The sequence below is a fragment of the Rhinichthys klamathensis genome, unplaced genomic scaffold (assembly GCF_029890125.1).
Source record: "Rhinichthys klamathensis goyatoka isolate OS25496 unplaced genomic scaffold, OSU_Roscu_1.1 h1tg000043l_1, whole genome shotgun sequence".
NCBI lineage: Eukaryota > Metazoa > Chordata > Actinopteri > Cypriniformes > Leuciscidae > Rhinichthys > Rhinichthys klamathensis.
The window spans coordinates 160,799-178,773 of NW_026606590.1; the positions used below are offsets into that span (position 1 = coordinate 160,799).

Genomic DNA, 17,975 nt, shown 5'->3' on the forward strand with positions numbered 1-17,975 from the left:
AATGTGCTGTGATTGGTTAGCTGGCCCAGTGTGTTGTGATTGACAGCGCTTTAGCTCGTGTTTGGGAAATGTCCCGCCCCTTCATAAGCGCAAGCTCTACTCCGATGTAAATATTAACTGTGGCGTCTATCTCAAACCACTTCGAGCCCGATTCAGACCCTGACAATGTTAACGAACGAGGATTGTGCTGAACCGATTTCAAGCACTGACTTTGCTAGCACTGATTTCACAGGACGTTTCAGAGTGGTATTTGTTTTTAAAATACATTTTATATACGATGTTATACACAATTTAATCATGGTACTTGTCGGAAAACAATGGTAATACAAACAGTAATCGATCACAGAATCATGCATAATTTTCCTAAGGGGCGATGAACGGTCTAACAAAATCCAGAGCTTACAAGAGCTCCAGTAAATACTACATCAATACTGTAATGTTAGTTAGCAGGCTAGCGGAGGCAAAGCTTAACATCAGAGCTATCATAGCAAATACTTAAAGCTTATAATTGGAACTGTTAATAGAAAACACAACTACAAATAATAATTGATGTTAATGTTCAGGAACAGTGTTAAAAATACATTTTAACCTCTCTAAGTTCGTCAGCTTTAGGACAAACTTTTTTCCGGGGTGTAAAATCAAAGACATCTCTTTCTTTTCTCTAAAGCAGCCCAACATGGCATCGCCCCCTTTGTTGCTGTTCCCGGGGGCGGGGTTTATGCAAATTTTAGGGATTATGTTGTCACCACCAGTAGGTAGTCCCTACCAGTCCTTTGTTGTAGTCATTAAAAACAATTTCTGTAAAAGAAAATATCTCCCATTGCATTGAACTTTTAGCGTCTTAACTTTGCAGATGTTGTTTATGCTCAAACAGCAACATTACACACTAACTAAAGTTAAAAAAGTGAAATCATAATCAACCACCCCATTAATGACCTCATCTGTCGACATGACGCCGGTGAATCGCAGAGCAGGTGCAAACATATCCGTCGCTCTCTACAGCGTATCGGCATCGGGATCTTCGTTTACAGTATATCACTGCAAAGGTATTTTCCACTTCTTTTTACTTCTAAGAACAAAAATGTGTGAGTATATTGGGGTTTTGAATCGTGTTCATTATATCATGTTCATTTACGTGTGCACGAGTGCGAGCACGAGCAATGCGCTGCTGCTGCAGTTCACTTAACGGCCACCGGTGTCACTCATAACAAGGGTTTCTGAATTCGAAATAGACCCTTTATTTTTTTTCCTGAAGCAGAATTGTCCTTGCATTAGTTCAGATCAGCATATGCACATGAGGAGTTTCTGTTTGTCACAAAGTCCTTGTTTATTTAAAACTAATTTTGCTGATCTAAACATTTACATAGATTAAGCAAGACTGAGATTTTTTTTTTAAATTCACTTCAAGTTTTGTTGTCCTCCGATTGTGTCAGTGCACTTAAATCAATAATATACTGAAGCAACAAACTGAGCAAATAAAAGGCCTTAATTCTGCTACAGCCTATGAATGAACTTTGCACACATGAGTTTGTTTTGCTATAAATGTTCTGAAAACTGAGGCTGTGAAAAGAAGAAATGTTCTGAAGTCATCATGGTTGATAATAAGCTCTGTCTTCTGCTGCTTTTGACCGTCGCCATGTCCAGTAAGTATCTCTACTGACGCTCTACGAGTAGCACAAATTGAAATTTCACAATTAGTTTCTGTCCGACTTTTTTATTTTTTTACCCTCAAATATTCGCACTGCAAAAAGTTTTCTTTCTCTGTATTTTTTCCAATACAAGTAATAAAATACATTTACTAAAAATGCAAAATGACATATTAAAATTAAGTGAGATTTGTCGTTAAAACACATGAAATATTCCGATACAAACATTTTTGCTTAATTAAAATATCGGAAAATATTTTTTTCCAGTTTAATAGGATTGTTGAGATGCATATGAAATCCATATCGAAGCCCATTTCCGCCACATGAGATAAAGAATCATGCTTTAGTAAATCTTAATTATGACAAAAATGTTGAGATGAAAGTCTTAATTATGACATACTTAGTCATAATTATGAGATTGAAAAGTCAAATCATGACATAAAAAGTCGTAATTGACATACTAAGTCATAATAATATTTATTATGAAATAAAAGTAAAAAATGCAAAAACTTGCAAGTCATAATTATGAGATAAGAGTAACTTATTACATTAAAGTCATAATTCTGACATACTAATAATTGTGGCTTTTTATATCAGTTTTGACAAGGTAAAAAAAGTTATAATTATGAGTTAAAAATGTGAAATTACGACATACTAAATCATAATTTTGAGATTTAAAAGTCAAAATCATGACATAAAAAGTAATAATTATAATCATAATTATAATAATTATAATTATGCAACTCATAATTATAAGAGAAAAGTCATTTTATCTCATAATTATATCAATTATGATCCAAGATGAAGTTAGGACATAAAAAGTCCTAATTATGAGATTGAAAATTCAAAATAATGACATAAAAAGTCGAAATTGACATAAGTCATAATTTAGAATTGTTTTGTCATAATTATGATATAAGTCATTATTATGAAATAAAAAAAATTATGATGTGCTAAGCACTACAATCAGAACATTTGAATTAATTTGACTCTTTTCACTTCATTGGCAGGTATTTCTCGTTTCTGAATGCCATTGCAATAAAGAACTTTCCATTTAACATTTCCATTTAATCATTTAGCAGACGCTTTTAACCAAAGCAACTTACAAATGAGGAGAATAATAGAATCAATCAAGCAGCGACTGACCACCAGTGCAAGTTTATAGGGAGAGGAGTGACGTGCATCTCTTTGGCTCGATAAACACACTCTTGCTGCAGCATCTGGATCAGTTGCAGAGGTTTGACAGATGCTGGAAGGAGAGAGCATTGCAATAGTCCAGTCTGGAGAGAACAAGAGCTTGGAAGAGGAGTTGTGTAGCTCTGATAGGAAGGATCCTCCTAATGTTGTATAAGGCAAAACTGCAGGACCGTGCAGTTCTAGCAATGTGCTCTGTGAAGTTCAACTGATCATCAAACACAACTTCAAGGTTCCTGGCTGTCCTGAGAGGAGTTAAGGTTGACGAGCCAATAGCTGAATGGAGAAGTTGTGCTGAAGTGTTGGGTTGGCCGAGACCACGAGTAGTTCTGGCTTCACAAGGTTGAGTTGAAGGTGGTGGTCCTTCATCCAGCAAGAAATGTGACAACCTATCTGGTTGGAATGAGAGGTAGAGTTGTGTGTCATCAGCGTAGCAGTGATGGGAAAAGCCATGAGTAGTAACTAGCCTAAACCACCTGTCAAAATGATTGATTGACGGGTAGGCGTGGCTATCCTTTGATCTTCCCCGCCCCTTCCGGTCCCACCCCTTGTCCCGCCCCTTCCTGTTACCTTTGACCTAGTTCCGGCCCTTCCTGTTAACTTTGACCTAGTTCCGGCCCTTCCTGTTACCTTTGACCTAGTTCCGCCCCTTCCTGTTACCTTTGACCTAGTTCCGCCCCTTCCTGTTAAACTTTCTGTCAAAATGATGGATGGTGACCTTTGATCTAGTTTCCCCCCCATTGCGGTTACACTTTCTGTCAAAACGATGGATGGTGACAGTTAGTTTGATGTTTGAAGTTAGTTTGATCAAGAAAAAGGGGGGGGGGGGGAGCCTATAGGATGTGTGACAGTTAGTTTGATGTTTGAAGTTTATCACGGGCAGCTGTGAAAGTGATAAGAAAAAAATGTAGAACTATTCACAGAACCAAGCATTTCAGTTTATATAAAATGTTGGAAGTTTATCTGTTCTGTAAAAAGAATATAAAATAAAATCTTACAGCTTATGAATCAATTCAAATGTATGAATAATCTCACACTGCCTCAAAACATAGGGAGCGCACGTCTATGTATGTGTGTGTGTGTGTCAGGGGCGTCACTAGGCCCTTTTTAGGGGGGCTTCAGCCCCCCTAAACTTCTGCCTAGCCCCCCTAAAAATGTGAGATTAATGTAGGCTACACAAATTCGTGTTCGCTTCAGTCTTGTTATAATCAGATTCAGCGCGTTCTTCATCTTCAATCCGCAGTGGCGCCGACAGAGAGCACGTCAGAAACAGAGGACAGGGTGTGTGTGTGTTCATGTGTGTGTTCATCTGAGCCTCATTGGTCTGTCACTGCTCGTCAATGTCAGAATTTTTGAGATGACCAATCAAATCAAAGTAGGCGGGCTTTATGTTCACAGACGCTGAGCGCGCGAATTTTAACAGTGCGACTCGACGCGTATGGTCAAGTGCGAGATAAGATGTAAGTAGCTAAACTTAACATTTCATATTTTACTTTTTTTAGGTCATAAATGTTAAACGAATAACAAAAAATAATCAGGCAAACTAATATAGTTATGTCTAATTTCACCATTTTGTACTGAAAATAGGCCTATGTAACGTGACTCATGTAGGCCTAATGTAATAATTAGTTTACAAGAAACATTAACAAAGCCGTTTTCATCATGTTAGGCACAAGATTAATAATGAATGTGTACATATTGAGGATATAATACAAATTGTAGCCTTTAGTAAATTAAAAAAGCTCAGCTTTAGGAGGGGAAGAGAAAGGGACGAAGAGACTGAGAAAAAAAGAAAGAGTGATGGAGATGAGAAGAGAGCAGGTATTGACAAATAATCTACTGCCCACTGACATGGTTTTAAAGCTATTTCTTATCCTTTTTTTGGTCTTCAAACGTCTTGAAATGCACATATCAGAGAAATAAAAAATTTGAACCCCCTACCAACCTCAAATTTAGGACCTCTGTGACTAAAGCCCTGTCTACGGCCCTGTATTAGGCATAAGATCCATAATAAATATGTAGCCTACATATTGTGAATGCATTTAATAAACTTAATTACCTTTAGTAGCTTTCAGTAAATAAACGAGTCTGAGAAAATGATTCTTGGGAAAATTAACCTATCAGTTGACCCTATGTTTACTTTCTTCACTGACAGACAAAAATGAAAAGCCTATATCAGTCAAAGCTCAGCTTTAGGAGGGGAAGAGACAGGGCAAGATAAAAACAAAGAGAAAAAGAGTGTGATGCTGATGAGGAGAGAAAAATAATCAGCTGCCCACTATCCAAGTTTTTTGGCCTTCAGAACATCTTAAAATGCACATAAAACAGAGAAATCAAAATTTTCTAGGGGAGACCCCGAACCCCCTTATTTGCACTACCTCACATTTGGGACCACAGTTATTATAAAACCGTGCCTTTGCATCGTAATGAAAATGGTTAATAGTGATCTTTAGATCCTAAACTAAAGTGTTAAAAAATTTTATATTTAAAAAAAAAATCATATTGGGGGCTTAGCCCCCCTAAAATGAAAATCCTAGTGATGCCCCTGGTGTGTGTCTCTGTGTGTGTGTGTGTGTCACACAAATGGGTACGTTTAGATCAGTGTTTCTCAACCTCTCCTGCAGGGACCCCCTGACAGGCCATGTTTCTGTTTTAACCCTGAAATGGCACACCTGATTCAAGTCATTAAAGGCTTAATGAGTAGTTGACTAATTGATTAATTGAACTATTCCTACTCTAATTACTCATTAAGCCTTTAATTACTTGAATCAGGTGTGCCATTTCAGAGTTAAAACAAAAACATGGCCTGTCAGGGGGTCCCTGCAGGAGAGGTTGAGAACCACTGGTTTAGATCAAATATAAAATAATCTTACATGTTTAGAGAGCAGGGGTTTTCTTCCCACACGGTAGCGCCGGATCTCTCTGAAAACTATCTCCAATTATAATCTTTTTGGACCGTAGGGAGTTAGGGAGTTGTGTGTGTGTGTGTGTGTGTGTGTGTGTGTGTGTGTGTGTGTGTGTGTGTGTGTGTGTGTGTGTGTGTGTGTGTGTGTGTGTGTGTGTGTGTGTGTGTGTGTGTGTGTGTGTGTGTGTGTGTGTGTGTGTGTGTGTGTGTGTGTGTGTGTGTGTGTGTGTGTGTGTGTGTGTGTGTGTGTGTGCACGCGTATGTTGCAGTGGCATGGATCTCCTTCCCTCCCTCCGCATTCCAGAGCAGATGGGAATTGGTAGGAAAGTGAAAGTGAGAATATCATATATTTCACACTAACTAAGGTTGAAAACCATTCAGTTCTTTAAAAGTATAAAAATTTAATATTTCACATACTAACTAAGGTTGAAAACCATTCTGCTCTTTAAAATAAATATCTTACTGAACAAATTATCTCAAAACAAAAAATAAAAAACAACTTACATTTTTAGAGATTTAAAGAAGTAGTTCCTAACACATAGATGTCCATACATGAATGGGGTACAAAATTGCAATGAGTTTAAAGATCCCAAAGTGTTTCTCTCTCACAAGCGTTTGACAGTCTCTGAGTCAGAGGTGACGGGGAGAGTACGTGTGTGTGTGTGTTCAGTATGAGCATCAGTTTCATGAGGAGGTCTCTGCCTTACACAAAAATCTTACAAGGGGTGCATCACATCATTGTCACTCTTGTTTTGCTAAGAGAACATAAAGTCTAAACATGTTTCAACATCTGGTGGCTATATGACATTAGTCCAGATTTGAGAATTTATTTCAAAGCATAATCGTAAAAGTTTAAATATGATCTTTTAAAACGAAATGATTGTTTAAATTAAATCTTTATAGTTTTAATACATTCGTATCTTCTATTTATGTTTTAGAAGATTACTGTACAGACTTTGTTTAACGGCGACCTAAAGTATAATTTTAATAATATAGCCATAATGATTTTTGTACTGTAACAGCATGTTCTATCCCATACACCTGAAACACGAACACAGAAAACTGCATTTTTACATTTTCTAAATAAATAAATCATTTAATATAATTTCTAAGCAGTTTTTGTACTCACAAACCATAAAATTAACTAATCTCTATTTTAAAATTAAATGATTATAAAGTATATAACTCAATGAATAATAACACATATGTTACTAAAATGTATTCAAACGATTTAAACAGTTTTAGCTAAATTAATATATAAAACATTATATAATTACTCTTTACATTTTCATAGAACTGAAGTAGTAGAATCTAGATCTATGCAATGGTAAAAAAAACCAATCCAAAAAGCAAATAGTTTAAGTTGTGATAAACAAACAAAGCCCTCCCAGATCCTTCAGTGATAAACTACAGGGTGAGATGAAGCTTCAGACCCGCACAGAGACGGAGGAGTTACAGGCCAGATGAGCTTCTGGGGCACAATTATGTCACTGTTATGAGGGTGGCGGATGAACCCAGGCGCAGACAGTATGCAATCACAGAACGTTTATTGTAGACAGAAAACAGGGAAAACAAAAACCCACGAGGGGGTAAAACAAAGGCAACTCTGACGAGGGAAGACTAAACCAGACTATCACTTGACAAACTAGACTATAAACTAACAACAGAAACAGGATCAGTAATACACTAGACAAAACTCTCACAACAGGTACTCACAGGTAAGATAGCAATAGGCTTGTTTGAGATGCGCCTTGCCTCGCCTGAAATGTAGTCGAGAGTAGGCGGCTGCAGTGAGAGGAGGAGTGAAAAAAGCGCAGGCAAGCCGGACAGATCGCTCTTCTCGCAGTGGATCTGACACCTGTGAGATCAAAGGCGGATATCGCGGGATTCACACTCGTGCACGGTGTTGCTAATAAACTGGATGTATTTTAAGTTTTGTTGCTTGAATATGAAAATAAATATAATGAACAAGACACCCAAAGTACTCATTTAATTCCATTTTAAATAGGTCTATATGTTTATGAATCATTTTTTTTCTTTACAGATATGTGTTTTTATTTTTAATTTTTTTTTTTTTAAATTACATCACATAGATCGCACTGTCAGAGAGTTTGGGGATATCCACACATAATCTATACACATAAAACATGATATCAGAGTTTTAAAATCAAACATTTTAAAAGAGAACAATACATCACGGTTGTTTAAACCAATGAGCATTAAGCTGTGCCGTCAGCAAGTCGTTTCCCATCATGCTTTTGATCAGCGCAGTCGGTGGAGAGCAACTGCGCGCGACTGCAGAATCCGACACGTGCGCCTTGCGGTCGCGAGAGTTTTTTGACACACGTCAGCATGACATCAGAGCAAGGCGGACTGCACTCGGACACATTTCTAACCGGCATGCATCTCGCGCTGATCACCGGTGATCGGTTCTGCGCACATTTTGCTCATCTCAAACAAGCCTAATAACTCTCACAACGTATGACAAAGTCAACCAATGAACCGACACAGGACAGCAAACACAAGGGGATAATAAAGGGAACACTAATGACAAGGACAGGTGAAACTGACTAGACAATAATGACCAGACGAGGATAACAAGGGGGCGGGGCGGGGTAACGTAACGAGACAACACAAGCACATGGCCCAAGCAAAAGGCCATGTGCTTGTACACAAAACATGGGTCTGCCATGATCCTGCCACAAGACTAGAGAAATCAAAGACATGATGGCAGAATCATGACAGTCACAGCGTATGCAATGTCTGCTTTTCAGAGGTTTATTCATACTAAATTCATTTAAAAGCATAATCTTAAAAGTTTAAATTAGATATTTTAAAATTAAAAGACTGTTTAAATCAAATCTTTAAAGTTTTATTAAAATCATATCTTCTATTTATCTTCTTAGAAGACTTCTGTATGATATAAATGATTTGCATAAATTTAACCTAAGGTATTATTTTTTACTAAACATCGTTTGTTCAAAAATAAAATCAAAAATGTTATAAATCAAGAACTGTGCTTTGACATCTTAGATCTTATTTCAAATCGTTTTTTGTCCATGTTTAAACATGTTGTCAAAGTTTGTCACAATGTTTTTGTTTTAAAAGAAATCCCAGGACTCTATATTGCTCTTATTTAGATTAAGTTGTATCATTTAGAAAATCACCACACATTTTCAGAGACAAAATGTGACTCTGTGCTCCATGACGCAGCATAAGTTTGTCTTGAGTGAATATTTAATTTTACTCGTCTTAATTCAAAGCATGATCTTATTTTTCTGCGGTAGCTATGACCTATTGTACGTATAAGATATATCATATTTACTTTTCCTGCATCTCTCAAACTATCCTCATTCATTGTGGAAGCACACAGGGTGAAACCCTTCACTGAGAATATGCTATTGGTTATCTACTCAAAATATATGTAGAAGTTTAAAATGTTAGCATTTTTTGATGCGACAGGCTGTCTGTTGGCCGCATGAACAGACTTTGGGGAGAGCTGATGATACTATAGCAGGAAACATGCCCCTTTGACCTCCTCCATTTTTGGAGGCTTTTTGTTAAATACCCTATAGCTTAGTCCTTAAAAGGTACGCTGTGTAGAAATTTCCCCATCTAGCGGTGAAATTGTATTTTGCATTCAAACGCATAGTGCTCTCTAGCGCTTCGCTTTTTCAAATGCATGTTGTAACTACGGTAACCGTTATGTGCCAAGAAGCTACGACATGTTGTCCAATTTCACTTCATCGAGTCTAACTACCATTATGTTGCCTATATCATGAATTACACAACCACGGAATGAAAAAGCTTGTAATTTAGACCATAACACTGACTTAACTGTCGAGGAGAAAGCAGGACTTCAGCGTCCCTTTCAAAGTCTTTCTCCTTCATTAGCTCTATCCACCTGGTAAAAGCCACCCGGATATTTACCTTCGTTTTTTTTTTAGCCGGTCGCGTTTCCTTTTAGATAAAATTTTTAAGCTTTATCATGGCTACGAGGATTGCATTATGAAGTGCCGTGCAATCTTTCAAATTTGCCGGGGGAGTGACAAGCGCCTCTCACTGACCTCCTTGTGTTCGTTTCAGATGGTTTCAGTCAGCCGGCTCTGAATGAAAACGTGTTGTAGAAACGCGTTGAGGTAGCCTAGTGCTTTTTGTCCCTCTCCGCTATTATAGTTTTTCAAGATGGCAGAACGACATGGAGGCCTCCATGGACTTACCCGTCAGAACATCGGCAGAGCTAATTTTACACCAATGAGGTAATATTTGTGAATAAAGCCATTGAGCTTTTAAAATACTTTTTAAAATTTATTTAATTCCCCTTAAAACCAAAAGATTAAGTTTAATGACACTAGCTTGCAACGTTCCCCCCAAAATCAAATACTCTATACGATTTGTATTACACTTTTCAAAGGGTAATCTTACTTTAAAGTTTGAACAAAAATGTAAAAGCACTTCTTCATGTTTGCTGTGTTCTGACACAATGTCATTAATTGGGTTCAATTTCAATTCATTTCCTAGCAAGTATAAAGTAAAAAATATGATATATGATGTCAACTCACAATGACGGCATTAAGGATGGCCAACGGCTTAGGTCAATTGGTGAAAACACTGCGTGCGTAAGGTGGTTTTCCAGATTTTCCGCCAAAAATCAAATACTGTATTAACCTTTTCAAAGATTAATCTAGCTTTTAAAGTTAGAATAAAAAAACAAACATATCTTCATACCTGTTGTGTTCTGACACAAGGCCATTAACCGGTTCTTTTTTTCTTTTAGAAATTTACTTTCTACAAATATCAGCCTGATAAATATGTACTTAATACACGATTAAACGAGGCAATCATGCTACCAAATACGTCTGACACAATGTTTTTAAGAAAAAGCAGTGTTTAAAACCAGATGATTTTTCTTTTGACAGACCTACAGAAATGCCTGTTGATTACTAAGTTTCAGGCATAGCTCAACCATGCAATGTTTGAGAAAGCTAATATTGGTGTAATCTTTGCTCGGTCTCACCCTCACGCTGATCCAGGCATAGCTTTTTACTAAAAGAAAATATTATGGAAGTCATTATCAAACTTGAATTAAACCATATTTTATTTATTAATATTAGGGTTTCATGCTGATTTAAAGTTTTTGTTTGTATTTTTACACGCCAACATATTTTGTCACACCGTAGTGATGCAAAGTTCCACACTCTTGTAAAGACTATGGTCTAACTTTATAACATAATCTTTATACATGAATTCAAAAGACCAAATCACTAAGTAAAGCACTGTTTATAATAATAAATACACAAAAGTTCACAAATGATGGTTTTATTACTATTACTATTCAGATAGCAGACGACACTGGTTCACATTTTGAATGTGTGTCTGTTTTAGGTGAAGACTTTTCTTTGAGAGCCGTCAACATTCATTGTTTATATGAATAAATGACCATTATTAATTTAAGTGTTTGAGAATGTTTGACTAAATTGCAATTTTCCCTCTATCTACGATGTAGAATCACACAAAGTATTAACGCAAAAAGTATGTGCATGCTGTTTTACACGTAAACTATTACAACAGAATCACATATGACTATTGTACTGAGAGAGGCATATTCATTAAGACTGTTAAACAAAGTTCGGTGTTTAAAATTAAAATTGCACAAAAGTAAATGCTAGTGATCAACTTGCTAAAAAGTAAATACAACATGAGCCATACAGAAAAGCCACTTGTGATCAGTTTTGTATGTTTGTAATTGACATCATGTTTCTTTTTGTACAGTTTTCAAAAACTATAGTCTCCGAACATGGTCAAACATATAGGAATTTGTGAAAAACATGAACAGATATTTCTACACGAGATATTTATTTTAGAACATCTTTCAGCTATGTCTATACGAAACATCAACATGAAAGATGAGTATTGTTTTTCTGTTACTTATAAAACTGTCATACTTCAAATTCGTCTAGCTATTGCCCATTTCACAGCACAGTCGATTCTTTTTTTCTACGTGGCTAATCAACGGTTAAGCTAATGAATTACCGTTGATATTTTTACGTGAAAGGCGGGATGATTCATTTTTTATTCCGTCTACACCGATACTTTGACACAAGAGTTTTAGTCAGGCGTCTTTTAGGCCTGATCCAGAAAACAGGCATTGTGTTTTATGTCTTAATAATCGTTCTTCAGTTTTTTGGCCTCATCATCAAAAATGTTTTAACATATTGTAAATATCAATTGTTATATAAACTATATATGAAACACGCTCACTCGCATTAGAGTCAGATTCTTGTTTATATTGAACATTGTTATTGAACCGCTAGTGTTCTTAAATTGTTTACCATGGTTTCATTTTTAACAACACTATCGTAACACTTATCGTATTTTGTACGATGTTTTCTTTACACTCTCACCCCATGGATATCCGTTTCCTACAGTTAGCTGTAATGTTTGTGAACTCTAGGCCTTCTCTTTTTTCATATACGACAGTATTTGCATGAATTGGCTTGATTTAATAAAATGATGGTTTAAACCACATTATATTATTATACCATCCTAGTTTTTTAAATATCTCTTAAATGTATATTTTAACCCTTAATGAGAATGCGAATATAGAATACCGCACAAGGATCTCTGAAATATTTTTTTCGTGTAAAACATCTATGTAGGTCATAGATCTATCTATGTTTTTAAAAATACAAAGACATCTTTTTCTAAGCGACCCTCAAAATCTGGGGATACAACAAAACACAGTGCTTCCATGTAGCTACGATGATTTATCAGAAAATTACTTTTGTCGCTTTGTTTGAAGAAACACTTTAATCAGCTGGTGCTTGATAATTATTAAACAACCCTCAATTCAGTAATGACGTGTTTTACGCGATATTGATATCGCGTTTTAATTTAAACTCAATGCGCTAAAGTTCTATAACTGAACTTAATATTTGGTAAAGTTAACTTAAAGCCTTACTTTCTAAATGCTTTTTACAGAACTTGTTGCAAACAATTCATCCCCTTTTTTTAACCTCTTAATCTTTAATGAAAATATCATTACTGGATTAAGAGAAAATATTTGTCTTTGTCAGGAAAACAATGTTTCCTACATTTAGCCGTGATGGTAGCAAGCTCTTGGTTTTCTCGGCATCTCTTTGCTTGTATACAACACTTGATATGCATTAAACCACGGTATTCATTTAAATAGTATATTATCCTAGTTTATTACTATAATTATATTTTGGGGCGGTAAGTGGACATCGAATGTGGCGCGAGGGTCTTTGAAATATTTCAAATGCAATTTAGATGTAAGGTTGTGTAATAGTCTACCATTTTAATGAGATCAGAAATGACCACAAAATACATTTTATTTATTTATTTTTTATTTCAACGTTATACTTTTGAGTATACAATCATATATATTGAAGTAGTGAAGAAAATGACAGACCGGCATTACATACTGTACATAACGTAAACAATAACGACATTTACTGGTGATCCAGCCAGAATATAAAGTCACGGCATGCAATCATGGTTTGCTCTAGGGCATAGCTGACCAGACATTCAACTATTTCATCAACATCTGTTTTTACATTTTTTGACAACAGTGACACACAGAGATCTGTTACAAACGTACACATACAGAGTAGTCAACTTCAAATTCCAACTGGTCAACTTCAAATTCCTCATGAGATTCAAGCATCACAGCCAGAACTTTTCTGAGGATTACGCCGATCGGTTCTTTCCCGTTTAAAAACATGGGAGTCACATCTGTCCAAGATCCAACCAACCCTCTTATGACATCCATTTCTTTTTTGAGATTTTTCACACGTTTGGTATCCCTCGCACAATCGTTATTCTCATCACACGCAGCCTCGATGATCCTGTGCATCAAGCTAACCAATGGGCCTCTAAAATGATCTTTAAACATAGAGTCAAGCGTAGCTCTTAAACGACACTCTTTCCCCGTGGCGCACTTACACGGATGACGCAGTGCTCCCGCTACGCCAGAACTCAACGGGGACTCAACTCAATCAGCTTTTGCGTCGCCATTTCTGAAGTTTTCAGATTTTCGGTCCCCTATTCGATGGTGAAAGATTCTGTAATCTCCTGGAAGTCCTTACAGCACAATCGTCCAGGCGTTGTACGTTGACAAAGTTTTTGGGTCAGAAGTGTGAGTCAAAGTAGTTTGCGTCTGACAAACAAGAAGGTTGAAGCGGCCTTTGACAGTCCGTGTAACAACCAGACAATGTTCCTTCGACTTTTGATCAATGTTGCAGTAGCACAGCAGTCCGCGACTATTAGAGCCAGAGCCAGGGATTGTGTGCGAAAAAAGAGGCTGGGCTCTGTGTAGAGTTTATCAGGACAACTGATAGTGCTCAGCCCGCCCCGTAGGAGGAGTTGTATAGGGGTGTCATCGTCATGACGTCGTAAACCGCTACATAGGATTAAAGCCTCATTGAATCAGAAGTAGCGTCATGGAGATGTTATGCATATGCTGCCAGAGAGGCACCTCACCCCTCCACGACACCCTGAAGGACTCCTGAGTTCTGCGGTTCCTGAGATGCCCTTCATCATGAGGATTGACAGGAGGATCTGGTGGTTAACCGTGTCAAAAGCAGCAGACACATCCAGTAAGATGAGAACTGAGGATTTGAAAGCTGCTCTTACCAGTCTCAGAGCTTCAATAATCGAGAGCAGGGCGGACTCAGTCGAGTGGGCACTTTTGAAACCAGACTGGTTGTTGTCCAGCTCATTCAAATGTCTTAGCAATGAATGGAAGAATGTATACCAGTATGTAGTGTCCTAAAAGTGTTGTATTTAGATTACTAAAGGATCACACATACTGTACATTCAAGTTGGTATTTTTGAACATTTTCATCCCTGACTACAGATGTTACTACAGTGCAAACGCTAGAGTTTCAATTCACTCTAATAATGTACATTTGTTTTGTATTGCAGAAGCTCAGGATGAAGGAGCGCCATGCTTGAGTATGTCTCAATTTTTCTGCAGAATCTACTGTACATGCAAAACCTACATTTGTAATGATCTAAATTCAATATTAAATGTCAGCATGTATTTCTGTAGTTTCTCATTTGTTGATAATGTGTATTAAATGAGATGCTCTGCTTCTTCTAGTGGCCAAAAGATACAAGCCCTTCAACAAATATGAGTACTTCTATGAGACAGAGTCGTTGAATGCTTTGAACGGGGCTGTCAACGGCCCCAAGGCCAGCTGCAAGGTACAGTACGAGATCATTTCACCTCATCAAACTAAAGATATACTACTATTTTTTCAGCAACGCAGTGTGGCTATCGTATTAGGTTGAGATTGCGGCTCCTGGTACATGCAGCTTCATTGTGCGCACCACCGACTGCACACTGAGTGAAGTGATTGACGTGGATGCGGATGGAAAGCCTGTGTTTGGAGCAGCTGCGGGTGCGGAGGACTTCAAAACCGCCATGGAGAGGTAAAGGCCTGTTCACACTTGTTAGGTTTATGAGCTAGTTTTAGCAACTATAGGCCCTCATTGTGTTTCATTTCAGCTTCTCATCATTTGATCATGTGCTATTGTTCTCACCTGTGCCTCATTTTCTGTGAGTGTATTCAAGTTGCTTTGTACCTCTGTTTTTTTCTCAGTGTTTGTTATGTTGAGACCAACCTCTCCAGTCTTTTGGTAAATTCCTCTTGTGATTTTCTCTGGATTTATTTGCTTTTTCATTTTTTTGTTCTTATTCTTTTTTCCCATGGAAGGTTTAGGATTTTTTTTTAATTTAACTTTTTGGGAAACATAATTTACCCTTTGATGTTTCTAGACCCTCCTTTGTTTGTTTTTTTGGATTGACTCCTTGGAAAATTTGGAGATTCTGTTTTGGAATTACATTAAGGAGACATTAAGTGTACACCCTGACTGAGCTCTCGTTTCTGCAACTGGGTCCTCTACGTTCTCCTTCATTCAGTCCTCACTGATTTGTTCTAACCTTGGATCTGACAACACTAACAATAACTAGGGTGCATCTCCCTATAATACGGGCACTGGTATCAGATGGTCATATTCAGCAGACTCGTCTCTCTTTGTTCAGACGCCCTCTGAAGTTCACCGTTGAGGGAGACGATGACATCAAGCTTTTCCCTGAGGAAGATGAGCTGATAAACATCCTCAACATCAAGAGGGGAATCATCTCTGCTCTTGCTGTCCCAGTGCTTGAGGAGGACAGGAACGAAGACATGGTCCGTTGCAGGGCTGCACGATTTATCAAAATGAAATCGGTATCGTGATATGGCCTAATGCGTTTGTCAAATCGCACAGGCTGCAATTTAATAAATATAAATAAATATTTATAAATAAAAAAACAAATAAATAAATATATGTGTTACTGGTTTCAGAGTGAAGCACGTCATCTACACCTGATATCATGGGTTACAAGCATGTGAATGAACCAAATGCTGAGCTTCAATCTGAAACCAGCAGTGCATATTTTTATTTGCCTATTTTTTATATTTTTAAAAACTTGGTGGGTTACTGTTTAAAAATTAAGAAATTAAGATTTAAGATAGTTGTAATTTTGCAGTAAAATAAAATGTATTTTATTACTTGATTTTTTTTTACTTTTAAAAGAGTTTTATCCTAATATTTCTTATTGAAACACTGGGAATGTGGCCAATGAAACTGAAATAGAGATATTTTTATTTAATTTTTCACACTAGAAAAACAGTGTAGGATTTACTTTGAAACAATTTTCACTTAGATATTGCTAGTATATTTCACAAATAATTTCAACAAAACGGCAAGTAACACATTGAATTACACGTGAAATTTTGATGTAGAAAAACTGAAACAGTATTTACTTGTCAAATGTATTATGCAGATGAATTTCACAAACAAAATCAAACACCTGAATGATTATTTTTTTCCAAATATAGCCAATCAAGTCATCTGGGGAAAATTCCTGCATTTTTGCAATATATATCACAGAAAACCAAAATATCGCAATGTCAGTTTTCGGTATCGTGTAGCCCTGCTCCTTTGATAAACTTCATTCTTAAATGGGAAGACGCTCATGTCAAATCCACTTCTAACATTCAGACCGTTTCTATTCCAGCCCACCATCTACGGTCTGTGTAAGACTGACTATGTTGTGAACACCAGAGAGGACGTCGCCACCGAAGTCACCCTTAGAAGAGACTTGTCCGATTGTGACAAGTTCCGGCCAGTCGAAGACCACACCAGTCCCCTCGCCCTCATCTCCGGCATGGTGAGTTCAGAGACCTAGACCTAAAGTGCCCCAATCATGCTATTTTATAGGTTGCTAATTTTGTTTTTGAGGTTTACATTCATCCAATGCTCTGATTGGTCAGACGGCCCAATCTGTTGTGATTGGTCTGAAACCAAACGCTCAATTAGCATATCTGAATTTCAGCTCTTACACAGCACACAGTAATACAAACAGTAACGATGCCGTCGGTTTTGCCGTATATCTCTCATCAAAGTGGATTTGCTTTGTCAGCAGAAAACAGCGGCTTTCTCAACATGAACAACACGAACCAAACTCTTTCAGTCTCAGATACACTACAGTGATTGAGAGCGGGGCAAAGAGACGCTGTTCAGCCAATCAAGACCAGAGACCAGAGAGCCAATTATGCAAATTAGTTACAAACCTACACAGATTCAGCAGGAAGTGAGACTCAATTATTGACGACTCGTTTCAGGCAGTTCAGAATCGATTCTTTCTTTTAGGAGACAATGGGCCAGATTTACTAAACAGGACAATTATTATATAATTGAATATTTAATTTGGCAAGGCTTAAACTTTCGTGACAATTAGTTATAGAGGGAACCTCAAGGAACATATTAAAATAATAAACATAAAAAAAAAAAAAAATCAATGTCATGACCCATTTAAAACCCAGTGGAGATAAGTAGGTTGAGATGTCCAATGTTTGTCCTTCTCTCTTCCCAAGAATTATCCTCTTGCTCAGCTGATTAGAAGCAACCAGACCTGCAACTACAAGTTTAATAATGAGCAGCACCACATGACCTCTGGAACTTGCACCGAAAAACATGTTCTTGCGCTCTTTTCACATAAGTAAGTGAAATAATAATTTCCTGTAGCTCATGTAACTGTAGTGCATGTCTCTAGAAATGCCAATGTCACAACATAACGCAAAACCTCTTTTGGTTTTTCCACATATTAAGCATGTGAATATCAGTGATTGTGTGCATATTTTAAAATAAAACCATTA

General features: G+C 37.1%; 1 protein-coding gene across 1 annotated transcript; it reads left to right on the forward strand.

The window, feature by feature from the left end:
• Positions 1-1,520: 1,520 nt before the first annotated feature.
• Positions 1,521-17,853, forward strand: LOC130082333 (apolipoprotein B-100-like). The gene is made up of 7 exons (XM_056247189.1): positions 1,521-1,643; positions 14,692-14,721; positions 14,870-14,973; positions 15,056-15,201; positions 15,815-15,962; positions 16,835-16,987; positions 17,694-17,853. Exons 1-7 carry the CDS (start codon positions 1,592-1,594, stop codon positions 17,820-17,822), a joined length of 762 nt encoding a protein of 253 aa, XP_056103164.1. The 5' UTR covers positions 1,521-1,591; the 3' UTR covers positions 17,823-17,853.
• Positions 17,854-17,975: the final 122 nt, after the last annotated feature.